General features: G+C 46.9%; 1 protein-coding gene across 5 annotated transcripts in view; it reads left to right on the forward strand.

Annotated features, from left to right (window-relative positions):
* Window positions 1-11,281: 11,281 nt before the first annotated feature.
* DNMT1 (DNA methyltransferase 1) overlaps window positions 11,282-27,133 on the forward strand; it is a 42,362-nt gene continuing 26,510 nt past the window's right edge. For 2 of the 5 annotated variants that reach the window (XM_079915496.1, XM_079915495.1), the window contains exons 1-8: window positions 11,282-11,422; window positions 19,139-19,175; window positions 19,698-19,805; window positions 19,995-20,214; window positions 21,037-21,112; window positions 22,244-22,322; window positions 24,752-24,786; window positions 25,175-25,277. In XM_079915496.1, coding sequence (XP_079771622.1) covers window positions 11,343-11,422; window positions 19,139-19,175; window positions 19,698-19,805; window positions 19,995-20,214; window positions 21,037-21,112; window positions 22,244-22,322; window positions 24,752-24,786; window positions 25,175-25,277 — 738 coding nt within the window. In that variant the 5' untranslated portion in view covers window positions 11,282-11,342. Of the gene's footprint in view, window positions 11,423-11,501; window positions 11,981-19,138; window positions 19,176-19,697; window positions 19,806-19,994; window positions 20,215-21,033; window positions 21,113-22,243; window positions 22,323-24,751; window positions 24,787-25,174; window positions 25,278-27,133 lie in introns of those variants that run through there. The other 3 variants (XM_079915497.1, XM_079915493.1, XM_079915494.1) reach the window with 2 other exon arrangements.

Below are 27,133 nucleotides of genomic sequence, written 5' to 3' on the forward strand. Positions count from 1 at the left end.
AGAATCTGCCTGCCAATGCAGGGGACATGGGTTCGAGCTGTGGTCTGGGAAGATCCCAGATGCCGCGGAGCAACTAAGCCCACGAGCCACAACTACTGAAGCCCGCACACCTAGAGCTCATGCTCCGCAACAAGAGAAGCCATTGCAATGAGAAGCCTGCACACCGCAACGAAGAGTAGCCCCCGCTTGCTGCAGCTAGAGAAAGCCTGCGTGCAGCAACGAAGACCCAATGCAGCCGAAAATTAAAAAAAATAAGTAAATAAATTTATATTAAAAAAAAAAAACCCAAAACAAGAAACAGATTTGAATCTCAAATCCAACACTTGACAACCCAAGTAGACTTTTGGCAAATCATCTGACAAGTCTAATCTGGTTTCATCATCTGTAAAATGGTATGTTCATAATCCCAACCTCAAATGCAAAATGGTACTGCCACTTTGGAAAACAGTTTGGTAGTCTCTTAGAAAGCCAAACATAAACTTACCATGAAACTCAAAATAATTACGCTAAGTGAAAGAAGTCAGACACAAAATATCATAAATTGTATGGTCCATTATATGAAATATCCATAAGAAGCAAGTCTATAGAGACAGAAAGTAGATTGGTGGTTGCCTGGGGTTGAAGGTAGGAATGGGGATTAACTGGAAACAGGCATGAGGATTCTTATTGGAGTGACAGAAATATTCTATAACTGGATTGTGATGATAATTGCACAATTTGGCAAATTTACTAAGAAAACATTGATTTCTACTTTTTTTTTTCTTTTGCAGTACGCGGGCCTCTCACTGCTGTGGCCTCTCCCGTTGCGGAACACAGACTCCGGACGCGCAGACTCAGCGGCCATGGCTCACGGGCCCAGCCGCTCCGTGGCATGTGGGATCTTCCCGGACCGGGGCATGAACCTGTGTCCCCTGCATCGGCAGGCGGACTCTCAACCATTGCGCCACCAGGGAAGCCCTCTACATTTTAAAATGGGTCGAAATTTTGTGGTATATACATTTTACTTCAATAAGCTTATTAAAAAGTAATTCCAACCTCTCAAAATACTTATTGAACACTCTATTTTATTCCTACCCTCAGAGATCTTACATTCTAGTGGGGGAGACAGGCCATAAAAGTAAATATATAATACAATGTTAGGAAGTTTCCATTATGGAAAACAGTATGGAGGTTCCTCAAAGGAGTAAAAATAAAACTATCATATGATCCATCAATCCCACTTCTGGGTGTATATCCAAAGGAAATGAAATCAGTATCCTAAAGAATATCTGCACTCCCATGTTCATTGCATCATTACTCACGGTAGGCAAGATATGGAAACAACCTAAGTGTTTGTCAATGGATGAATGAATAAAGAAAACATCATACGCACATAAACATACACACACAGGGAATATTATTCGGCCATAAAAAAGGAAATCCTGCCACTTGCAACAATATGGATGAGCCTGGAGGACATCATGCTAATTGAAGTAAGCCAGAAACAGAAAGACAAATACTGTATGATTTCATTTACATGTAAAATCTAAAAAAATCAAACTCACAGAAGCACAGAGTAGGATGGTGGTTCCCTGGGGCTGGGGGATGAGGGAAAGGAGGATATGTTGCTCAAAAGATTCAAGCTTTCAATTATAAGATGTATAAGTTTTGAGAATCTAAAGTACAGCATAGTGATTATAGTTAATAAAATTGTATTGTATTTTTGAAATTTGCTAAGACAGTAATGTTCTCACTACACACAAGAAATGGTAACTAACTGAGGTGATAGATGTGTTAATTAGCTTGATTGTAGCAATCATTTCACAATGTATACATAAGTCAAATCATTGCATTGTACACCTTAAACATATGCAATTTTTATTTGTCAATTATACCTTACTAAAGCTGGGGGGAAATGCTTCTTAAACTTCCTAAGTGGGGAGGGTGTGAAAAAAAATACAGCTACCTGGGCCCTACCAGGGCCTGGAGAATCTGACTCCAGGGCCCAGGACTCTGCATTTTATACTGTACCCCTCCTGATGTGAACCATCCTTGACTTACAGTTTTCAAAATGCTGATTTGGGGCTGGTTTTAGGCTGTAAGATATTGCCCGGAGGAAATATGGCTGGAATGAGGCCACTGCTTTGTCACTTCTATGGGTCTAAATCAGTCCTTCTCATCCAGGGTGATTCCACGTACCCACGGGATCTTTGGCGATGTCTGGAGACATTTTTGATTGTCCCGCCTGGGGGTAGGGGCGCTACTGGCGTCTAGTGGGTAGAGGTCAGGGATGTCACTAATCACCCTGCAATGCACAAGACGGTCTCCCATGACAAAGGCTCATTGGCTCCAAGTATCCTAAAGTGGTGTCCAGGCAGTGGTGCCTGCCCTTCCGGGTCCTTCCGGCTGGTCAGCTGGTTCACCTGGGAGAGTGGAGATGCCCTGACTGGAGTCTCTCTTTGTCAGGTAGTTGTAATAACTTGGTGATTGCTTTGGAGAGGCAGTTTTGGCTAACTAGCGGTCATTTCTGGGAAGGAGGGGTTTCATGTGAAGTTCTTCGATTCAGTGGCTAGAGCGGGCCCCATTCTCACCCCTGCTCCGCGTGGTGAGGACGATTTTCTTTGCAGCTCAGGAGTGGACACGGTGTGTTTTGACTTCGTGTGCCAGGAGGTGAGTGATGCCTGGAGGGCTGACCACTGTTTTTCTCTAGGGACTGGTGGCTGCAAATGGGCGGTGGCCATGGGACCCAGGCCAGTTGAAGATGGCTGGGGTGGGCTGAGGGAGGCAAGGTGGGACCTATGTGTCTTAGAAGGAAGAAAGGAATGAGGCCCAAGCTTGAAGTGGGTGACAGAACTGAGGAGAAGTACCCTGGACCAAAGCACTCATTCCAGGGGTGGAATTACTGGGTCAGAGGGCAGGAGTACATTTAGCCTTAGTAGATATTGCCAAATCATTTTCCAAAATGGCTGTACCATTTGGGGCTCTTCCAGCAACACAGGAGAGTTCTGGTCTTACTAAAACTTGTGAGCATTTGTTTTTTCATTTTAGTCATCCTGGCATGGATGGGTGTATGTGGGAGCTGTTAACCACATTGAGGTTTCATTTTGCATTTCCCTGATGACTGATGAAACTGAGTAGCTTCCCATTTGAGTCTTGGCCATTTAGATATCCCCTTTTATGAAGTGCCTGTTCAACTCTTTTGTCTACTTAATGTAAAAGAGATTGCCTGTTTTTTTCTTATTGAACTCTCTGTGTATTGTAGATACAAGTCCTTGGTTGGCAGACATGTGTCTGTGGCTTGTCTTTTAGTGGTATCTTTTGAGGAACAAATTCATTTTAATACAGCCTGGCATATTTTCCTTTATGATTAAAGTGCTTTGTGTCCTGTTGAAGAAACACTCACCTACTCCAAAGTCACGAAGAAGCTCTATGTCTTATTTGAAAAGCTTTCTTGACTTTGCTTTCGCATTTAGATCTGCAAGATCTGGAATTGAGTTTTGTATGTGGTGTGAGGTAGGGATCAGAGTTCACTTCCTTCCATAGGGCCATCCGGTGGGGCCAGCACCATTTACCAAAAAGACCATCCATTCACCAATGCTTTGCCAGTTGTTGTTTTTTTTTTTTTTTTTTGTGGTACACAGGCCTCTCACTGTTGTGGCCTCTCCCGTTGCGGAGCACAGGCTCCGGACGCGCAGGCTCAGTGGCCATGGCTCACGGGCCCAGCCGCTCCGCGGCATGTGGGATCTTCCCGGACCGGGGCACGAACCCGTGTCCCCTGCATCGGAAGGCGGACTCTCAACCACTGCGCCACCGGGGAAGCCCTTGCCGCTTGTTTTTGTTTCACATAAATAATATAGCCACATGGTCCAGCATTCCAAAAGGGCAAAAAGATTCAGAAAAATTCCTTTGCCAATAGATTTAACCCTGCTAATTAACATTCCTTATCTCCAGGAATTTATCCATGTCTTGTCTCTTTCCCAAGATTTTATGTGTAAATAAGTAAGTATACATAATTCCTTCCATCCCCCCCTTTTTTACATAAACAGTAGCACACTGTGCATTCCGTCCTATGTCTTTTTTTACACCCACTTACAGATAGGAAACAACCTCTAGGATATTATATAGAAAAATATTCTTTTATTTTTTGTTGTTGTGGAGTCTGTCACCGTATGAATGGTAAACAATTCCTTTATCTAATCCCCACTGATGGGGAACTAGGTTCTTCCCAGTATTTTGCTACAGACAAGGCTCAATGAATGGCTGTGTCCACTTCTCTCTCTCTCTCTTTTTTTTTTTTTTTTTGGCCACACGGCCCGGCTTGTGGGATCTTAGTCCCCCGACCAGGGATTAAACCCCAGGCCTTGGCAGTGAAAGGGCCGAGTCCTAACCACTGGGCCACCATGTGCAGTCCTAACCACTGCACGTGTTTGTGAGTACATCTTAGGAGCAATTCCCAGAAGTAGAATAGCTGAATAAAAGGGTGTGCATTTGTTGTTTTGATGGATGTTTGCAGACTGAGCAGTTAATGTGGGGGAAGAGGCATCACACGCTCACTCATGCAGGGCTACCTGAGCCTTTGCTGTGTGCCAACTACATCGTAGGTACTTTGCTAGGTGCTGGCATAAAGTTATCACCCCAAAATGTGCGATCACCAGCTGAGGCAAAGGCTCTAAAAGAAAGATCTGTGGTTTTAAGAGCCTATCGAGACACCCTGATAGTGTTGGGGGAGGTCAGAAAAGGCTCCTTGAAGGAGGTGATGGGTGAGCTAAAATAGGAAGAACGACTAGCGATTCTCCAAGTAGGAGAAGTAGGCATATGGAGCAACAGGGCTTTCCAGTTTAAAGGAACAGCAAGTGCTAAAACCTTGCAATAATTATTTATGGCCGAATAACAAAAAGCCCCACAGTCTAGTGGCTTAGAACACTACCACCCATGTATTCTGCAAGATGCTATGGAAAAACCCAAATGAACTTTTTGGCCAACCCCACATTATCATTCAGCGGTTTCTATAGGTTGGGAAATGGGGAGCAGCAAAGTGAGCAGTTCCAGCTGGAGGGGTCTCATGAGGTTACAGTCAGATATAGGCTGGGGCTACAGTCGTCTGAAGGCTTGACTGGAGCTGGAGGAACCACTTCCAAAGCAGCTCACTCACATGGCTGACAAAATGGTTCCTCTTCCCATGGGCATCCCCGTGGGGCTCCTTGAGCATCCTCACAACATGGTGGCTGGCTTCCCCCATGAGAACAAGGTGGTGCTGTGATGGCTTTTATGGCCTAGCCTCAGAAGTCCTGCACCTTCACTTCCAGGGAGTGGCCCTGATTCACTGTTGGAGAGGACTCCACAAAGGCATGAATACTGAGGCAAGGAATGTTGGAGGCCCTCTAGTAGGCTGGCTTCCACAGCCCTGAGGCAGGAAGGGGTAGGGAGTGTCCAGGATGTAGCTCAGCTGGGGTGAGTCAAGGGATGAGTGGCAAAAGCTGATGTGGGCAGAGCTAGGGGTTGGCTGTAGGGGTAGGGCTGTAGGGCTTTACCCTAAGAGCACTGAGAAGCCATTCAGGTACCTTCAGTGGGGCAGGGAGGAGGTGATACGATCAGATCTAGATTCTAAGAAGATCCTTCCCAGTTCCTTGCAGAGAATAGGTGGTGAGAGGGCTTAGTGGCAGCCCAGGAAGGAGGCCGGGCAGGCATCCGGGACAGAGGGGAGGATGAACTGAGCTGGGGTGGTAGCCCTGGAGGGGCAGATCAGCTAATGGACTCAAGGGCTGTTTGAAGGAAAACCCCTCCAGGCTTGGCAGTAAGCCTCCTTTGGTCCCAAACAGAAAGCCCTTCGCCCGCTCAAGGGCCCTGCAAAGGAGCAGGCTGGTTTGCCCAGCATACCCCAGAGTTAGTTTCCCCAGATCCGATTTCCGGTCACTTGAGCCTGGAGAGAGAGCGTGCGAGGGCTGCCCTTGCGGTCTTCCTGCCTGGCCGCCTGCCTGGAGTGAGAGTGGCGAAGTGTTCCTGTTGAACCCTCGAGTGCCGCTGTCACCGCCCGGGGCCTCTGCTGGGCTGGCACCAAGTGAGAGCTCAGACTAATTCCCCAGCATGTGGCGTGACTCAGCTTCGGCCTTCTGCCTGACTGTGGCTCCGGACACGTGACCATCCCTCCACCAGCCCTGTGCTCTGGGCTGCCTGGACCTTGGTTGTGCTGACCCCTGGTCTCTCCTGGCCTCTTGAGTATGGCCCTCTAGCTAGAGGCAGGAACGTGGCCTGGGAAGCAGGGAGCTGGGGCAGATCTTCTGAGGGGTTTGTGAACGCTACCGAGAGGTGGGGTCAGAGTGAATGCCCACAGGAGCTGAATCTAACTTTCTGGAAGTTCCGGTTGCTTCTCTCAAGGGATGAGCCCATTTCTAGGTGGGGAAGGAGTCTCTGGTGGTCCAGCCAGTCACTCTGGAGCCTCCTGGAAGCTATCAATATCCCTTCCCCATGACCTTGACTGATATATTACTGGTCAGGTGAGTCGAGTGAGGCAGGTGATTCAGGGATTAAAGACAGAACCTCGGGCTTCCCTGGTGGCACAGTGGTTGAGAGTCCTGCAGGCGACACGGGTTCGTGCCCCGGTCCGGGAAGATCCCACATGCCGCGGAGCAGCTGGGCCCGTGAGCCATGGCTGCTGAGCCTGCGCGTCCGGAGCCTGTGCTCCGCAATGGGAGAGGCCACAACAGTGAGAGGCCCGCGTACCGCAAAAAAAAAAAAAAGACAGAAACTGGGTTTGCAAGTGATCTGATTCGGGCCTCAGTCTCCCTGTTTGTGAACTGGAAATCACTGTGTTGTGGGGCAGAAAACAGCTCTATACCTACCAACATTTGCATCAGGCACCTCCCAGGTGCGATCTCCCATGTCCTATATATTTATTTAACCGATATTTGGATTCCTACTGAGTGAGCCCTTGGAGGTCAGCTGTGAACGAGGCAGATCACCAAGTCCTTGCCCTCTGGAGCTCAGTCTTTGCAGGGGTCGGCACACTAAGGCCCATGGTCTAAATCTAGCCAGCCAAGTTTGTTTTTTTTTTTGTCTGTGCCACACCGTTTGCAGGATCTTAGTTCCCCCACCAGGGATTGAACCTGGGCCCACGGTAGTGAAAGCACCAAGTCCTAATCACTGGACAACCAGGGAATTCCTTGGCCTGTCAAGTTTTTATAAATAAAGTCTTATTGGAATACAGCCATACCTATTCATTTGTGTATTGTCCATGGCTGTTTTTACAAGGGCAGCACTGAGTAGTTAAAACCGAACATGTGGCCCACAAAACCTAAAATATTTACTATCTGATCCTGTATAGAAAAACTGCTGACCTCTGCTCTGCTCTAGTGGAACAGAAAGGCTACAACAGACGGAAATGAGTCTGTGACAGTGGTAAATGCTATGAAGCAACAGGATAATAGGAGAGAGAGACTGGGGGTGAGGGGTTGCTTCCAGGTGGGCAGGGGGAAGCCTCTGGGTAGTAGCAATCTTTGAGCTGTGAATCTCCCAGAAAAGTGGCCTGGGCAGAATTGACAGCAAAGGCAAAGCCCTGTGGCACTTAAGAGCTTGAAAGACTGAAAGTGGGTCAACGAAGCTGGAGCTCAATGAGGGGGAAATGAGCTGCATCCAGGCAGGACCCTGTAAATGGAGTTAAATGCTTACATTTTATTTCAAGGGCAATGAGAAGTTCTGGAAAGTTCTAGTGGGAAAGAAAAGGGCATTAACATTTTTTTAAATTAATTAAAATTTATTCTTGGCTGCATTGGGTTTTCGTTGCTGCGCGCGGGCTTTCTCTAGTTGCAGCGAGAGGGGGCTACTCTTCGTTGCAGTGCGCAGGCTTTTCATTGTGGTGGCTTCTCTTGTTGCAGAGCACGGGCTCTAGGCACGCGGGTTTCAGTAGTTGTGGCGCACGGGCTTGGTTGCTCCACGGCACGTGGGATCTTCCTGGACCAGGACTTGAACCAATGTCCCCTGCATTGGCAGGCAGATTCTTAACCACTGTGCCACCAGGGAAGTCCCACATTTTTTTTTTTTTTAATGCCCTCTGGATGCAGTGGTCTGGGAGACTGGGGAAGAAAGAGGCTGTTACAATAGCCCCGGTGAGAGATGATGGCAGTCTGGGTTGGAGCGGCAGCCCAGTCAAAAAGCAGAAAGACCTGGGTGTATTTCATCAGAGGAAGAACAAACAAAGATTGCTCATCTCCTGCATGTGAGGGAAGAAGAGGAATTAGAGGTGGTGCCTGGCTTTTTGTCTCTGAGCAACTTGAGAGCAGAGCAGCTGGGCTGGAAGCCCAGCTTTGGCACCAACTTGCTGGGGGCCCTTAGGCAAATCTTTGTCCCTGAGCCCTTGCCCCATCTGTAAAATGGGTCAAATCATCCCTTGGCAAAGGGATTAAAAAGAGAACCTACCTGAGAGGGAGGCTCCAATAAGTGCAGCTGCTCTCCTGTGAGCTGAGGCCCCTGAAGAGGGCAGGTCAGCTCATCTATCTCCTCTTCCTTCCCTGTCCTGTGAGCGCCCCCTTTCCTAAGGTGAGTTAGGAACCCACATGCTGGCTTCTGACAGGTCTACAGGGCTTGACAGCTGGGTCACTGTTTTACATTCAGGCTTTGGAACTAAAGACACCTGGATTCATTGTCCCTGCTGCTTACTGAGCCTGTGATCTTGGGTATAAGCAGCTTCCTTTGTGACAAATATCCTAGACCATGGGAAATGGGGGTCCTGATATCTCCCTTTATGGCGGCTAAGGATTAAATTAAATAACTCCTAAAGATTCTGGTACAGTAAGAACAGAAGTGCTGATTAAATATGAAATTAATAGCTATTAGTTCTATTCCTAATATTTCAGCCCTCCTGGATCCTGCCCTGTGTGGGTAATGCATGGCAACCAGAGGGTCTGAGGTCCACTTCTAGAAGCTCTCCACCAGCTGTCGGAGGAACCTAGTTTGTGTGTGTTTACCAACATGTTCACTTGTAAATCTTAATACAAAAATGTAAATATATGCCATAACTTCTAACTCCATTCTGATGCTTTTTTTGTTGTTGTGGCAGATAAGTACTTTTTTTTTTCAACTCAACCCTATCCTATGAATGGTTTATTTCTTCTTTATTGCGGTAAAAAACACATAGCATTTACATCTTAACCTTTAAGTGTATAGTACAGTAGTGTTAACTACATGCACATTATTTTGCAGCAGATCTCTGAAACTTTCATCTTGTAAAACTGAAACTCCATTCCCATTGAATGAATCCCCTCCCCCCCCACCCCCCCAGCCCCTGGTAACTACCATTGTTCTTTCCCTTTCTACAAGGCGACTAAATTAGATACCTCAAATAAGTGGAATCATGCAGTGTGTCTTTTGGTGACTGGCTTATTGCACTTAGCATAATGACCTCGAGGTTAATCCAGGTTGTTGCAAAAGGGCAGGATTTGCTGAATAATCCACTATATGTATATGCCACATTTTCTTTATCCATTCATCTATCCAAAGACATTTAGGTTGCTTCCACCTCTTGGCTATTGTGAATAGTGCTGCTATGAAGGTGGGTGTGCAAGTATCTCTTTGAGATCCTGTTTTCTATTCTTTTGAATATATATCCAGAAGTGGGATTGCTGTATCATATGATAATTCTATTTTTAATTTTTTGAGGAACCTCCACGCTTTTTTCTTTCTTTTTTTTAACTTTTGGCCGTGCTGAGTGGCATGCGGGGTCTTAGCTCCCTGACCAGGGATCACACTCGTGCCACCTGAAGTGGAAGCACGGAGTCTTAGCCACTGGACAGCCAGGGAAGTCCCCACACTTTTCTATAGCAGCTGCACTATTCTAAATCCCTACCAACAGTGTACATGGGTCCTAATCTCCGTGTTCTCCCCAATACTTTTTGTTCTGATGGTGGCCATCCTAATGCCTGTGAAGTGATCTCATTGTGCGTGTTTTTTATTTAATTAATTAATTGGCTGCGTTGGGTCTTTGTTGCTGCAAGTGGGCTCTCTCTAGTTGCAGCGAGCAGGGGCTACTCTACGTTGTGGTGCACGGGCTTCTCGTTGCGGTAGTTTTTCTTGTTGCGGAGCGCAAGCTCTAGAGTGCAGCCTCAGTAGTTGTGGTGCACGGGCTTAGTTGCTCCACGGCATGTGGGATCTTCCTGGACCAGGGATCGAACCCGTATCCCCTGCATTGGCAGGCGGATTCTCAACCACTGTGCTACCAGGGAAGTCCCCTCATTGTGGTTTTGATTTGCATTTCCCCGATTGGTCATGTTGAACTTCTTTTCATATGCTTGTTGTCCATCTGTACCTACTTTATGGAACCGTCTATTCAAATCCCCTGCCTGTTTTTTAATTGAGTTGTCTTTGCATTGTAGGAATTCCTTATACATTCTGGATATTAAGTCTTTATCAGATACACGATTTGCAAACATTTTTCTCCCATTCTATTGGTTGCCTTTTCACTTTGATTCCTTTGCTGTGCATGAGTTGGGGTTAGGATTATTTTAATGTAGTCCCATTTGTCTATTCTAGCTTCTGTGACCTGTGCTTTTGGTGTCATATTCAAGAAATCATTGCCAAGTCCAATGTCGCGAAGCTTCCCCCCCCGCCCCCCCCCCACATTTTCTTCTAGGAGTGCCATAGTTTTAGGTTTAGGTTTAGGTCTTTAATCCATTTTGAGTTAACTTGTATATACGGTGTAAGGTAAGGGTCCAGTTTCATTCTTTTGCATGTAGATAGCCGGTTTTCTCAGCACCATGTGTTGAAGAGATTATCCTTGCTCAAGTTCTGGTGTTTTTTAAAGCACACAGACTGTGGAAGTGGCCCAGGTCTCCCTACCAGTGAGATCTTTGGTGCTACTCGCGTATTTTGTGCATCCTCAACATTTTCTGGAGTAAGTGCTATTAGACCCTTTTCACAGATGAGGAAACTAAAGCTGGGTCCAAATGACCTGCCCAAGATCGTCATAGTAAGCAAATAGGTGTAGGTGGGATTGGAACTGAGGACATGAACTCTAGTGCCCACATCCTGGAACACCCTGAGGATGTTCCTCATTTTTTCCCTAGCAGGCGGGGAAAGAACGAATGAATGAAGGTCTCAGGCAAAGCTCCCAGCAAACGGAGGAGCTTGGACAAGCCCACTGCTCCACGCGGGGGTGCGCTCCCGTCCCGCGCATGCGCGGCCCCTACGCAGGGCCAGCCACACTGCATCTACCCACACATGGTACGGCCTCCCTCCATGTGGTACGGCCCGCTTTCCCCCACGCCCAGGCCGGGATGGTACGTGCTGCCTCCGCTCGCCGCCCCTCCCCATCGGTTTCCGCGCGAAAAGCCAGGGCTGCCTGTGCTGCCGCCGCCTCTGCTGCACCTTCCAAGATGCCTGCCCGTACCGCCCCAGCCCGGGTGCCCGCGCTGGCCTCCAGGGCCTTCTCACTGCCCGACGATGTCCGCAGGCGGTAGGTGCTGCGGGGGACTGCGAACCTGGGGTGGGTTGCACGGTGTTGGGGGTGGGGGTGGGGGCCGTTTCCCCTCCGGGTAGCCCGTGGCCGCCGCTGACAGGCGGGCGCGCATGCGTGGGATGGCGCGGCGCGCGGCGGCAGTTGGCGCGGGCAGGGTGGCACTTCCGGTCGCGCGCGCCCCTGGCCGTTTGGCGCCAAAATGGGCCGAGGCCCTCTCACAGCTCCCTGGTGACTGGAAACTTGGGGGTCTCTTCTGACCTCAAAGTAGAGCAAGCCTTGGGTTCGCCTTGGGGATCCCCTTCCTGGAGCAGCCTCAGGCCCAGCCCCTGCCGCCAGCCTGGTCGCGCAGGAAGTGGGCAGCCCGCGGCCTCAGAATACCCCTCGGCCCGGGCACTAAGGCCTCCACTTCCGGTGCCCGGTCCTCTCGAGGGGGTCGGGCCGGCCTGGTCCCCGGGGGTATTTTGGGGGTCCCCTCGGTGCCCCCACGCCACGCATCCCGATGGCAGCCTCCAGAGACAGATGTCGCCGGTCGGGGGACGGGCGCGGCCGGCTCAGGTTTGCGAGCCCCGTCTTCCTCTGGGGGCTCCCTCCATCACCTCATACGGCTAGGGTAGGCGCATTCTGCAAGGAACTCTTCACATACCGTGAGGGCTAGGGCTCGGACGCCGTGAAAGCTGAGTGGTTTCTTCTAGTAAATCGGTGCCTGTGAGCCGTGGGCATCAAGGAAGCCTTGCTAGGGAGAACTGGCTGCAGTTTCCTCCGTGTGTGTGTGTGTGTGTGTGTGTGTGTGTGTGTGTAGGGGGAGTGAGGGGCCAGCACCTAACATCGGGGACTTAGCCAGTCTTAGCTAATCTGTGCACAGGGGTCAGCGGCAAGACCGTCGGGCCCAGGTTTCTTGTTCCTGAAGGGCATCAGTTTCACTCCTGGAAGCTTGCACACCTCACTTGGAGCACTAGTCACGGGAGCCTCGACCAGCCCTGAACACTTCCAGCCAGATTTGTGAACCTGATCTTGCCATTTCTCTATTTCCCTGTGCTTGTTTCCTAAAGTTGTGCCAGTCCAGTCCTGATTTGGGCTTTTGGGCGTGGAGAGTAGGTGTTGCAGGCATTTGGGTCTCCCTCCCAGGCGTCAGACCACTTCTTAACCACAGTTAGAGGGTGCTCTGCCTTGCTGAAGAATCCCTATAACTTAAAAATGGAAACATAACTTAAAAATGGAAATGGCGTTAAGGAAGTATCTGGCTTCACTTTAGACCCAGGACAGAGATGTTTGGGCCCAGCCTTCCTTAACTTGATGGTGGGAATGCCACCTCCACTGGCTCATCTAACCTTGGGCAAGTTTCATAAACAAGTTACATCTGTGGACTAGGACAGTTAACATGGGCTTTAAACTGCTATTGGATTAAATGAGAATATGCCTGGCACATAAAGGCCCCCCCCTCCCCCGTGTTAGCATTATTGACTAATCTAGCTTGCTTTTTTTTCCATTCTGCTAATTGTATAAAACACTTTACATTGTCTCATTTAATCCTCAAGTGTTCTCAAGAGTGGTTGCCACAGGAGTTAACAGCAAGGAAGCAAAGATTCCTGCGGAAGTCTGCTTCTTGCCAAAACCTTTCCCTTCAGCTAGGGCTTTTATTGGGCCAGAGCAAGTGTTTTGTTTGGTTGAATTTGAATGTTCTTAGGTGAGTGTTACAATCCGCCATTCACCCTAGGTTCCATATTACTTTGAATGAGAATTGCTTACTGTGGCTTAGAGTCTTGGGTTTCTGCCTCAGACCATTGACATTGTCAGCTTATGTGACCCTCTCAACAGCTTTTCTTAAATTTTGAATTTCAGCCTATAAAATACACACATAAGCATGGCATTCAGTACTCCTTTTACAATACTCCCTTATACCTCCTTGGAAACGGAGGTAGAACTTTTTTGATTCATGGAAATTAGGGACCTCATATTATGGATTATACTGCTAAGTTCAGTAGAATGCTCTAGGAACAAAATGTAGGCCTAGACCTCACTCAGGCATTTCTGTCACTTGTGCTAACTTGTGTTTATATAGCAGCTTCTTTTAAAACTCATACAGTTACATTAACTATGTAACGATACTAGAAAGCATTCTTAACATTTGGGTTTTTAAGTTTAACTTTTTTTTGAAGTATTTTATGTCCTAAGTCTTCTAAAAATAACGCCTTTCAGGACAAGCCACATTTTTCCACTTGAATTTTCTTACTCTGTCCAAGCCACCATCTTTTGTATAGAAAAGCAATAGTCTTCCTACTCGTCTTTCTGTTGCCACTCAGGTCTGCTTTCTATAAGTGGAAACTGTGGTCCTCTTTCGATACAAGTTGGAGACAGAGGTTTTCCTGCCCCTTACACTGCCTAATGCACTTGGCTTCAAGTCCGGGATCCCCGTCCACTTGCCTGACTCATCTTGTGCTCTTTTCCTCACAAACCACACAGGTTACCTTTTAGGTTCTCAGGACCTGGGACCGTGCAGAGCAACCAGTGTGAGGCTGGGTTCCACCTACCCCTTCACCATGCTGGGTATTGTCTGTTCATCCGTAAGACTGCTCAGAAAGACACTCCCCTTTCCCTGCGATGAGGCGTTGAATTCTGTCAGCGCATCCCGCATGCTGCCTTTGCAGCTTGGGAGTTGATGATGACTTGTTGTCTGAGCATGTTTGCCCCATTCATTGTACTTGCAGCTCGGTGTCCACTAGACTCGAATGCTTACATGCCAGACGTTCCCCTTCACCGAGGCCTGGATTTACATATTGATTCTAACAACCTCATTGCACAACTCATTTAGCCTTTGTAATTATGACAGCTTTCTTATCTGCTAGCCACTCTGATTAGATTAGAGTGAAGTTCTTAACTAGTTCCATGGCTCCTGAGTAGGTATGGAGGGCAAAACTGAGTTACCTTTTCTAGTTCTCCCCTGCACTAGGATTCTAGAGGTGCAGACTACTGGAGTTCAGATCCCACCCCACCCCTTGCCAGCTGTATGACCGAGTCATCTAACCTCCTGATGCTTTATCTGTAAAATGGGATGGAGGTGCCTGCTCCACTGGGGCATTGTGAAGGCTGAGCTGATAGGTGTAAACGTGGTAGAACAGCACCTGCACAGAAACCTCCTTCACTGCTTATCACGTGGCAGCTGTATGTTTCACTCCTGTTATTGGGGTGGGGGGCGGTGCATAACTTAAAGTACCAACACGCAGACCTGATACTAAGGCAGATACTAATATAGCAGTGTATGTCTGCTTATCATTCCAACCTTCCTGTTTGCCTGGTTTCTTGTATTATCGTCTCAACTTGCTCTTTTTAATTTTATTTATTTTTGGCTGCGTTGGGTCTTCGTTGCTGCGTTAGGGTTTTTTCTAGTTGCGGTGAGCGGGGGCTACTCTTTGTGGCAGTGCGCAGACTTCTCATTGCGGTGGTATGGAGCACAGGCTCTAGGTGCGTGGGCTTCAGTAGTTGTGGCACGCGGGCTTCAGTAGTTGTGGCTCACAGGCCCTAGAGCGCAGGCTCAGTAGTTGTGGCGCATGGGCTTAGTTGCTCCGCGGCTTGTGGGATCTTCCCGGACCAGGGCTCAAACCCTGTCCCCTGCATTGGCAGGCGGATTCTTAACCACTGCACCACCAGGGAAGTCCCTGGTCTTGCTCTTTCTCCTGCCACCTTAGCTTAGCTTTTGTGCCGGGTGTCCAGTCTATTCTTCAGTTAAGGTGGTTTTCTACCCTTAATTCTTTGTATCCTTGGCTTTTGTGATGCTGTTTGCCACCAGGGGACCTCTTCCCTGATTTCTGCCATATTCCTTTTCAATTCCTGGACCCTTATTTTCTTCCAGTCTTAGATTTCTGCTTTCAGCAGTTGGGGGTACAGCTGGAGAGGCCTCTTTGGAGAGCCCGTTCTAATTTCTGGCTGCCGAATAGCCATCTAGATAGCTATTCACTGAAATGTCACTCCTAAAATTCATGGTCTGCTTACTTTCTCCCACCGAAAAGTTCAGAATTTCTGGTACTGTATTAATTTTTAATTGCTGCCGTAACAAACTACTTCAGTCTTAGTAGCTTAAATAAAACAAATTTGCTATCTTCTGATTCTGTAGGTCAGAAATGTGGTGTGGGTCTCACTGGATTAAAATTAAAGTGTCAGCAGGCTACATTCCTTTCTGGAGGCGCTAGGGGAGGACCTGTTTCTTACTCTTTCAGGTTGTTGGCAGAATTCGGTCCCTTGTGGTTATAAGACTGAGGTCCCTCTTCTCTTACTGGCTCTAAGGTGAGAGCCATTCCCAGCTACTAGAGGTGATGACATCTGTTGGCTTGTGGCCCCCTTCCTCCGTCTTTAAAGCCAGCAAAGCCAGTTCTCACATCACATCTTTTTGACCCTTCTGTAGTCACATCGCTTGAAATACTGTAGCTGGGAAGTTTCTCTGCTCCTAGGATTTAAGTGACTCGATTGGGCCTACCCGGATAAGCCAAGAAAACCTCCCCATCTCAAGGGCTGTAACCTTAATCACATCTGCAAAGCCCCTTTTGCCCTGTAAGGTAACATATTCACAGGTTCTGGGGAATTAGGGCATGGATATCTTTGCGGGGGGTGGTCCGTTTTCCTTCGTACCACAAATATTATCTCTGGTAGCCCTATACCAACCGCCATGCAGCCCATTACAAAAGGCAGAGTAGACGGAGCTTTGTAACTTCTCTAGCATGTTCTCAGCTCCTGCTGCTAAACCATATTACAGACCAGCATTTCTAGTTTAGGATGTTAGAGTGATTTAACATCTTATCTCTTCCTGTCTGATATATTGTTTATTTCTGCCAGATTGACTTTATTTTTTCCTACTAAAAGATGCCTGATACCTTGGGTTCTACCACCCCCATGACTCTTCCGATGGTTTGTTAACTATGGAGCAAAGTCAATGATTTTGAGCCTGACATTGCTGACCTCCCTCAGACTGGCACCCACCTCCTCTCTCTGGACTTGCCTTTCTTCCCCTGTGTCAGCCCGACTTGTGTGGGTTCCTTGGGTGAACTCTGAGCCAGCGCCCCTGCTGTGCTGCTCCTGTTTCGGACAGCTCCCTCTGCCCGGTTCCCGCTGAGCTCTCAATGTCTCTGGATCCCTCCTTCCTGATGCTGATTATACCCTTTTGCTTCAGAAGCCTCAGATTTGAACTCTGTTTGTCCACACAGTGGTTTATGTATATCTTTTTCTCCTTTAAAGAACTGCTCTGAGGGAAGCAACTAGGAATGAATTGTGGGATCTTAGACTGGAAGGGAGCTACGGTTTTCTTTTATAAGGTGGTTGCTGTTCTCTGTGACTCCTCTACCTGGTCCTTCATGTCTGCTTCTAATCCTCCTGGCTATGAATGTCAAGCAGATGTGAGGTAGTGTCACCAGTTTTACTGGGAAGGGGATGGGTGCTCCAGTGAAAGCCTGGGTGTCAGGAGCGGCGCACTGGCCAGCCTTCTTCCTGCCACACCTCTGGCTCCTCGGTGCCTGCCCTGGGCTCCAACCTTCCACTCTGGGGCCAAGCAGGTCAAATCCAATCTTCACAGGGCAAGACACTTCAGATAGTCTGAAGATTTGTTTCTCCCTGCCAGGCTAAATATCCCACTTCACAGGAAAGCTTCAAAGAATTCAGACCCACAGATCTGTCTCCTGGCCAGATGTAGGAGTTGTCAGCATTGTGGAAAGGGCCCTTTGATGGGCTTCAGTCTAAGTGTTATCCTTGACACCTGAGGTAACCTGGTCGAGGTAGGAGCTGTGTCCTGCCAGGGTTTTGTGAGGAGAATGACTGAAGACAGGTAGGTGTGATGCTCCTGCAGCAGCATGTGAGTACCGAGTTATGCAGTTGTCCTCATCCAAGGCTCTCCCAGGACCTGAGTTGCTTTGAGGGTAAAATGACTTTTGCCTGGAAGGGGCTTCACATGCTTCTGGAAAGCTTGACTCGGAATCTTGAGTCCAAGTTACACAACATATGTGAAATATAGTATATTACCGCTGTATCTGGAGGCTGCTAAGTCTTTCTTTTTTTTTTTTTTTTGGCCGTACCTTGTGGCATATGGGATCTTCGTTCCCCGACCAGGGATCGAACCGGCGCCCCCTGCCTTGGAAGCACGGAGTCTTAACCACTGGACTGCCAGGGAAGTCCCTGCTAAGTCTTTTCTATAGAAAGGCCTTTCCTGACCATCCAGCAAGTCATGAGGTCCCTGCCTGGTAGTGCCTACATCCCATCACTCAGCTTGTTGCCTGGAACAGGGCCTGGCGTAGAGTAGGCACCCACAGATGGCAGTGGTGGTTGAAGCTAGAAGCAGGATCCACGTGCACTCGGAGTAGCCACTGTATGTCATTAGTCCAGCAAAGCCTGTCACTCAATTCCTGGCTGTGCTGCTTACACTTGCCCTCTGGGAAGGCCAGCCTGGCAGAGCTCTGTTCCTGTCCTCTGGGCTGCTGGTAACTGAGTACCTAGCCTGGGTGCTGGAGGGGAGGAGCCATAGATGGTGGAGGCCCAGTTCCCGCCCAGGGTGCTGCCCCTCTGCTGACGGACGCTTGCCCAGCTGGTTAGACCTGTTCTCACCCAACTGCCCACAGTCAGCACCCAGGCTAGGAACAGCAGCCTCCCCATTTCCTCGGTGTCTTCTAGTTTTGTTCCTTTATTCTTTTTGCTCCCTTCCTCCCCAAAGAGGCAAGATACTAATCTTCAATAATCAAATCAGACCATGATTTTCCAGCTAAACTCATGACAGTTCTGTACTTGTGAATGACTAGGTACAAACATTTACAAGGATGAGCTCTTGGGTGAGGCGCCAGCCAACTTTTCTAGCTTCATCTGTCTTCCTTGTGTGTGGGCACCCCCTGCTGCCTCAGATGCCTTGACTCCTCCATTTTCCTATATTCCTCATCAGGAATATGCTGCCACCACCCCATCCTGGCCTTTGGGAATGTTAGCTGGCTGTTCCCCACAGCATCCTGTCACCCTGGTCCACTCTTTCTAACCTCTGTATGCCCTCCTATGAAATCTTGTCAGGTCCAACTGGAGGAAGACTACCTGTAGGTCAGTTAACTTGGGAAGGACCCCAACTGTGTGACCTGCTTCCCCTTTCCCAGTGTCTTTAAAAGAATGTTAAAAAAAAAAAGAAATAATGTTGTTCTAGAGCTCCTATATCATCTCTTACCACCATCAGAAAACCACCCCCCAAAAGGGGGGCCTCATTCATATTGAAAATAACTTTTTAAAAAATTAATTAATTAATTTTAGTTTTGGCTGTGTTGGGTCTTTGTTTCTGTGCGAGGGCTTTCTCTAGTTGCAGCGAGCGGGGACCACTTTTCATCGCGGTGCGCGGGCCTCTCACTGTCACGACCTCTCTTGTTGTGGAGCACAGGCTCCAGACACGCAGGCTCAGTAGTTGTGGCTCACGGGCCCAGCTGCTCCGTGGCATGTGGGATCTTCCCAGACCAGGGCTCGAAGCCGTGTCCCCTGCATTGGCAGGCAGATTCTCAACCGCTGCGCCACCAGGGAAGCCCGAAAATAACTTCTTAACGTGTAGGCATTACAGTAGGGCATTCTAGACACTGGGGGAGGGAAAAACCATTGTATTTTTTTCTAACATTCATGTTAAACTTATTTCCAAAGTTCTTTAAACTGTGGTATTCTTACAGGTAGACAATGTTGCTTAACAAGTGTTTGTTTCTTCCCTTTTTCTTCCCCCAGGCTCAAAGATTTGGAAAGAGATAGTTTAACAGAAAAGGTAAGGTAATCTCTACCTTAACAAAATTTATGATCAAATGTGACCAATTGACAGATACTGTGTAGTTCATAAAAACAAATTGAAGTGGAATTGGCTCTCTTTTCCCTAAAGTTGAGGATACGTTGGATGTTTTTGTCTAATGTGCTGTACTAATAGGATATTATTGGTTAGCTTTTGGTAGCTCATCGAGTTTCCCCGTCTGGGTTCTGTGGCCTCAAGTCTGGATTATAACGTGTCCCGGTCACACTGTTTTTCAAAATCAGTTTTGTTCTAGTACACTATTATGTATCTGTTTCACCTCTAATCTTTCCATTTTTCACCACTCTGGAGATGGTGTGATATGATCTTAGTGGAAACATCACGAACATGTCTTGTGAATATTTAGTTTTCTTTTTAGCTGACTCAGCATTGCCTGCCATTCAGTCATTGTTAGGTGACCAGGCAGCGTAACTATTTGTGTATTGGTCCATTAGTTCATAGCTTGGGAGTGCAGAGACTTCTAAACCTATATCCTTCCCTTAGGAATGCGTGAAGGAGAAATTGAATCTCTTGCATGAATTTCTGCAGACAGAAATAAAGAATCAATTATGTGACTTGGAAACCAAATTACATAAAGAAGAATTATCAGAGGTAAGTCCTCAGCATCCCAGTGGCTAGAAAATGTTTCCTCCCATGTAACTTGTCTGTGACCAGGGAGGCAGAATAATCCCACCTCTCCCTGTTACCTGATAGTTACACAGGAAGCGCATGTGTTTCCTTATTCTCTCATTGCCACTTGTTTACATTCACTGCTACTTAAATTATCCTTTCCTGCTGTAGGAGGGCTACCTGGCTAAAGTCAAATCCCTTTTAAATAAAGATTTGTCCTTGGAGAACGGAGCTCATGCTTTCAGTCGGGAAGTGAATGGATGTCTAGAAAACGGGAGCCAGACAAGTGGTGAGGAGCACAGAGTGGAAATAGCAGAGAAAAAGAAGTCCCCCAAACCTGTTTCCAAACTTTGCATGCCCAGGAGAAGCAAGTCCGATGCAGAAACAAAATGTAAGAGTGCTTGACTCGTTTGACCTCGTTGGAGTCTGGTACCACCTAAGGGGAGGACAGACTTGGCGCCATAGGGTCTGTCTGTTCCCCCCCCACACAACCCCTCCACCGGCAGTACTTGTTTTTTGTGTATCTTTTGGGGTTTTTTTGTTTTTTGGGGGCGGGGGTGGGGGGTGGCTGTGTGGCTCGGCTTGTACGATCTTAGTTCTCCAACCGGGGATCGAACTCGGGCCCTCAGCAGTGAGAGTGCCGAGTCTTAACCACTGGACCACCATGGAATTCCCTCTTGTGTATACTTCTAACTAGCTTAGATATATACCTGCAATTTTTGTCTTCAACCAAGTTATAGAGCATTAGATCCCCAAATGTGGTTGAATTTATGAGGTATAAGATAACAGGAGCTACTGATGTTTATTACGTCTAAGTTACATGCCTGCTTAAGCTGAACATTTATTCTTAGACTCCTTCCCCGCTTGTAGTCAGAGTAACTCTTCTGGAATTTTTAAAAATAAGAGCATGGGACTTGAGCTCAGGTCAGGTGCTTGGCCACTTCATCTTTTGACGAAATAAGCGGAGGTTCTGTTTCCTTTTCCGTCTCAGGGTTGGGCCCCTCATACAAGAGCTTGTGTTGAAATGGCCCAGCAAACTGGCAGGTGCTAATTTGATGACTTTATCAAGATGGTGGTTGCTTAGAATAAGAAGAGAAGGATACTTAATCCTCAGAACCTGGTCTCTGCACCAGCTTGGTAATGCTGAAGAACTGTACCTTCGCTGTGAACTCTTTATTCATAGTGGCTTTTTTGTTTCTTTTTCTTTAAGCAGCTGAAGTCTCATCTAGCCCCAGGATTACAAGGCAAACTACCAGGCAGACCACCATCACATCTCATTTCACAAGGGGGTCAGTATATAATGAATGGACAGCCCCCATTTTAGGGGCCAACTGTTTTTGGTAAAACACGTATAGAATTAGTAGGATGTAACTTAGTAATTCTGACTTCCACATTGTTAGGTTTTCCTTTTGATATTCTGTAATTAGACATCCATGAACAGCATTTCTGAAGACCTCATCCATTTTTACTCTTAACATAGGAAACTTCAAATGTACATACACAAAATTACCAAGGATAGTAAAATGAACCCCTGTGTACCTATCACCCAGTGTCAACAACAGTTAACAGCTCCTGTCTGTTGTTTCATCTATACCCCCATATGCTCCAAGTGAATTATTCCAAATGGATTACAACTCCATACACAGCCATGTCCCCCCAGTTGGATTACTTTGAAACAAATCGGACATGTCATCTTATCCACAAATATGATATTTCTAGATGACAAGGTCTCTTTCTTTGACAAGTTTTTTATTCATATTTTGCTATAATTGCTAACATCTAGCAAACCGTCTTTTGAAGAAGACAAAACATGCCTTATAAAGTGTAACAGTTCCTTACTAACAAATACATAGCAGTGTTCATTCTTCCCCTTGTGTAACAGAGTTTGGTTGATTTGCTCCTTAAGCCTTTCAAGTGATAGATTCCTTAGTTTCTTGCCATTTATTTAAAGAAAATAGGTCTTTTGTCTACTAGCTTCTAGGTCTGGCTGACTGCATCGTTTTGGTGGTTAATGTGTTCCCTTGTCTCCAGTTCTCTGTACACTGGTAGTTAGGTCTAGAGTCTTGATCAGATTCCAGCCTTATTTTGTGAGACTTCATTGACGGCATGGGGCTGTCCATCAGAGGCATGTAATGTCTGTTCGGTGATTCTAGCAGCCGTTGATCAAAGTCTAGATCCATTACTTCTTAAGGTTTGCAAAATGGTGGTATTCTAAACCTGTCATCCAAAGAAACATTAAGCTCGAAGCTTCTTTTAATGTCCTGGCAGAAAGGGCTTCTCCTTGGAGGGAAGAGGGTGTCCATGCCCTGAATCTTTCCAAACAGAGGGTACTCTTGGTAGGGAGGAATATAAGTTGTTTCGTGCCCACTGGAGGACTAGGGTCTGGCTGAGCTAACAGTTGGCTTTACTGTGTGTGACAGCCCTGCCAAACGGAAACCTGAGGAAGACGCTGAAAAAGCAAAATCAGATGATTCTGTCGATGAAGAAGAAAAAGACCAGGTAGGGCTCGTGTTTAAGTTTCTTAACTCTGCCTTATTTTGGTACACTTGCTGGTAGTTGTGAATGTATACTTGGTCTATCTATGGCCCAGAAGTGACTGAGAGGATGTTAGAACATATCCCTGGACCCTGGGCAGTACGAAGTGTGTTAGGGTTAGACCTGAGGGCTCAGAAGGCCCGTAACTTTGGTCTGTTCCCTCCTGTCTACTTTCCTACCTCTCCAGTTGTCAAGATTTGACAGTCAAACCAGCAGATGTGATGTGTTTAAAGCATTTCCTTCTGATGTCAGATAAGCCCCTTTCCCACATCTAATTTCTCTAGAAAAGCAGAATTGTCATGTTATGTGTATTGTAATAATGCCGCTTAGACTTTTTAGGTTAGAAAACTGGCGGCTTGCCAAAGGCCTCCAATATCGAAAATGTCAGTCTCTAGCACTGTCCCATGTGACTTGAGGGGCAAACCTAGATAATACCAGATGGTCACACACTATCTATTTCAGTCCTGCCACAGGATTAGCTGTGTAAGTCGGGAAGTCTGTAGGTTACAGGTGGGTAGTAAATGCCCCGTTACCTGCTAAAGATGAGTATCCGTGGTTTGCTCTAAGGCAGGGTTTCTCAACGAAGGCATTGACTTTTGGGGCCAGGTAAACCTTTGCTGTGGGGGTGAGTCCTGTGCATCATAGAATGTTTAGCAAGGTCCCGACCTCTACTCCCTAGATGCCCGTAACATTCCCTCTCTCCTCCCAGTTGTGACAACCAAAATCACCTTCAGACTTTCCCAGGTGTCCCCTGGGGGGCACAGTTGCACTGAGCGAGAAGCACTGGACTCAAGGCTACCAATATCACTGAGGTGGACTTGACGTCCTGTTGTAAAAGACATACTCATTCTCCTGTTTAGTCAGACTACCCACTCACAGGTGGGACACTGAGACAGAGGGAAACAGCTTGTCCAAGTCACGTGGCCACATCCCTTGCCTCCTAAGAAAACGTGTCACAGGTGAAAGCAAGCTGGCTCTTGTAATATTGGCAAGTCTTTTTTTTTTTAACAAGTGTGCCAGTTTTAGAGTTGTTCTTTGCCCTCTAACCTTTTGGAGGGCTTACGTAGCCTTTTAGCTTCTAAAGAAACGAACTGGGGCACTCTTTCCCAAGCAGGAAGCAGTTTCACTGGCAGTGTGTGTGAGACCTTGGGGACTTGGAGGATGAACACTTGTCGAAACAGGGTTTATCCCGATATGCTAGAGTAAGGCTCAGTGCACCACACCAGTGTTATCAGGTGGTGGTGGTCAAATAAGTAGTACTACAGAGAGAATCTTACTTTAGTCAATTTAAAGTTTTGAGATCTCACTGTGTTTTTTAAAACAGGTATTAAATACATGCATTTGGTAAAACAGTACAAAAGGCTGTTTGGTACATAGGGGTGGTACTCCCCCCTCTCCATCCTGTCCTTCCTTTGAGAGGCGAGCATTCATCAGTTTCTTCTGTATTGTTTCAGATGATATGTATGTATGTATAACTGTAGTATAAAATCTATCTTAGGGTTCTCCAGAGAAACAGACCCAGTGATGTCTGTATGTATGAGATTAATTTAAGCAACTGAGTCACACGATTTCAGGCTGGCAAGTCTGAAATGTGCAGGACAGGCCAACAGGCTGCAGACCCAGGGAAGAGTTGATGTTGTAGCTCGAGTCTAAAGGCAGTCTGGAGGCAGAATTTTATATATACACATACAGATTAATTCCGTATAATATAGTACAGGGGTTCTGTGTAGTTTACCCAACTTTCTCCAATGGTAACATCTCACGTAACTGTAATAGCAAAACCAGAACATGGACATCGGCGTAATCTACAGACTTTATTCACTGTGCATGTATGGTCACATGTACGCATGCATGCATTCTTGTAACCTCCACCTCAAACAAGACATAGATCGGTTTCATCACCACAATATATTTTTTTTTTCACCACAATATTTTTATCCCTCTTAAATACATAAATACAGATATCCTGGAGATGGCAAGCGTTGTGAACTTAGGGAAGTAGTGTACTAAGGTATTCATCAGAGAAGGGCTGGTGTCCAGTTTAGGTTGTCATCATCACTTCCTGATGTGAATCCCAAATTACTACTTTGGTTTTTTTCTAGTATTAACAAATTCCTGACATGAGGCGGATCTTTGACTTTACGTAGCGTCACTAGATGACCTCTAGTGCCCAGATGTGTGCCGGGCCAGCTCCTGGGCCTCTCTTTGTTTTGAGGGTGGTGGGACATCAACACCAGGCTGAAGGTTGCCCAGATCTCCCCCAAACCCAGATTACCCCTCAACCCCTGTTTTTAACCACATCAAATGTATTTATTTAATACTTTGACTCATGCTTTTGGTTTTGATCTTCTTTTGAAATATTGTTTTTCTCTTTTTCCCTTCTCTCCACATAGGAGGAAAAGAGACGTAGAGTTACATCCAGAGAACGGTAAGAATAATAATCTTTTCTGTGCAATATGTAATCTTGATGACTGAAATTACTTTTCTGAAATCTTCTAAAAAGAAGAACTTTATAGTGAGTTGCCGGGGTGACCATAGATAGCTTAAGGATGCCGAGTTTGCAGTCAGATTATTAACCTTGTGATTCAGGTAGAATTGTCTTGCAAAGAGTGAATTGGGGGCAACTGGCCGTTATCAGAACTAGATCTAAAGGTTGTATTAAATATTAAATGTTGAGGTAATATGTGCCTTTCAGGGCTTCTGAGATGAAGATTGATTTTTTGGGGCGGTGGGTAGGAAGGAAGACCTTTTGAAAATTGCTTCCACGGGAGGAGTCTGTGAAAGTCAACATTAGGGTGTGTGATTTTGCTTGACAGAGTTGCTGGACTGCTCCCTGCAGAAGAACCGGGAAGAGTAAGACCAGGAACACACGTGGAAGAAGAAGAAAGAGATGATAAAGTAAAGCCTGGTCACCTCCAGGTTTGTCACTTCCACCTTAATCTCAGAACCCATTTGGTTCTAGGAAGGGGGGTGAGGGTGTGGGGAGCGTGTAGGAACAGAGTGACTTTCACTAACGATCAAAGTGACCTTGAATTTAGCTAAAATGCTCTTCAAACTCATTTTTCTGCTGGTTCTCTATGTGGAGGGTGTGTTACGTGGCTGTGGTGATAGTAAATCAGCGGTAGGCCTGGAACTCAGCTGAACCTCTGCTACTTGATCAGTCAGTCACAGAGCTTCAGTCTGTCCGCTCTCCTGCCTGCCTCTCCTGCCCATGAGGTCCTTGTGAAGGTCTCATTTTCAAACACATGAGGTGCTAAAGTGCTCTAGTATCGTCCAGGTATAGAGTTGCATTCTTAACTGAGATCAGATGAGTTCTTTCCCCAGACCTCCAGCTCCTTTGTAAAATCGGAGTTTAAGCTTCTGTGAAATACAGATGTACCCACTGAACCCCCATGGGAGGGGGTCGGAGAAGGAATAGGGGGTCTGATACTGGAAGCTTTACCATTAGACAGCACTGCCCCATATGACAAAGGGCTGACATTGGTCAGTCACAGGTGGTAGAACAATATCAGGTCCCTTTTGGGTTTTTTGTTGTTGTTGTTTTTTGTGGTACGCGGGCCTCTCACTGTTGTGGCCTCTCCCGTTGCGGAGCACAGGCTCCGGACGCGCAGGCCCAGCGGCCATGGCTCACGGGCCCAGCCGCTCCGCGGCATGTGGGATCTTCCCGGACCGGGGCACGAACCCGTGTCCCCTGCATCGGCAGGCGGACTCTCAACCACTGTGCCACCAGGGAAGCCCTAGGTCCCTTTTGGTTTTATTAAGACATTGATTAGAGGTTTCTTAGAAACTCAAATGGGTGGGTGGTGTGTGCCCTTATTGAGAGCCTGTTAAAGGATGGGTGTCTGTTATTTTGTCCTAATGGGGAATCAACTAAAGATGTATAATTCTTGAATTATTTGGTACTTGAAACTAGTCTTTAACTGATCACTTCCCTACCCTGATCCTAGTTAAAGTTAGCAGCAGTTACAGTTGGGACACATGTTGAATTGTTTGAGAAGAAGCGGTTCTAGTGGACTAGCGTGACCACCACCCTCCAAAGAAGGATTTGAGGGCAAGATTGAAATCCCTTGTCTGTGACCAGACTCCCAGGATCTCTTCTTCCAGGAGGAAGGTCTGCAATGTGTTCCTTCTGTTAACATCACCAACCTTTGTGATCTCCTTACAAAGTGTGGGGTTCCTGAGGCTGAATTCTGCTCTCTGGAGAGGCGTGTTTAGCTCTCTAAATTCAGGCTCAAAACAATTTGTTGTCCATGTTTGAGACGGAGCTCTTTTCCAGATTGGGTCATTCTACTTCATTTCTTTATTAGATTCCTAGTTTTGATAAAGTTTTCTATGAGACTGTCAACACTTAATAATGACAAGTAGATAGTATTTTGCCCCCAAATCCCTCTTAAACATCAGGATCTGTCTAAGAGTTCTTTAACTTCCTGCCTACCTACCCCACCAAAAAAAGTGCCTTTTTTTTTTTTTAATTTATTTCGGCATTCGGGATCTTTAGTTGTGGCATGCGAACTCTTAGTTATGGCATGTGGATCCAGTTCCCCGACCAGGGATCGAACCTGGGCCCCCAGCATTAGGAACACAGAGTCTTAGCCACTGGACCACCAGGAAAGTCGCAAAAATGTGCTGTCTTGAAAGAAGAGAATCTTTATTCCAACTAGACTGCAGGATCAGTTTAAGTATTTTATTTCCGTAAAACTCTTTAGTAGAAAGATTCAAATCAAATGCAAAAATTAACTAATCTGGGCTTCCCTGGTGGCGCAGTGGTTGAGAGT

The sequence above is a fragment of the Stenella coeruleoalba genome, assembly GCF_951394435.1.
Source record: "Stenella coeruleoalba genome assembly, chromosome: 3".
Lineage (NCBI taxonomy): Eukaryota > Metazoa > Chordata > Mammalia > Artiodactyla > Delphinidae > Stenella > Stenella coeruleoalba.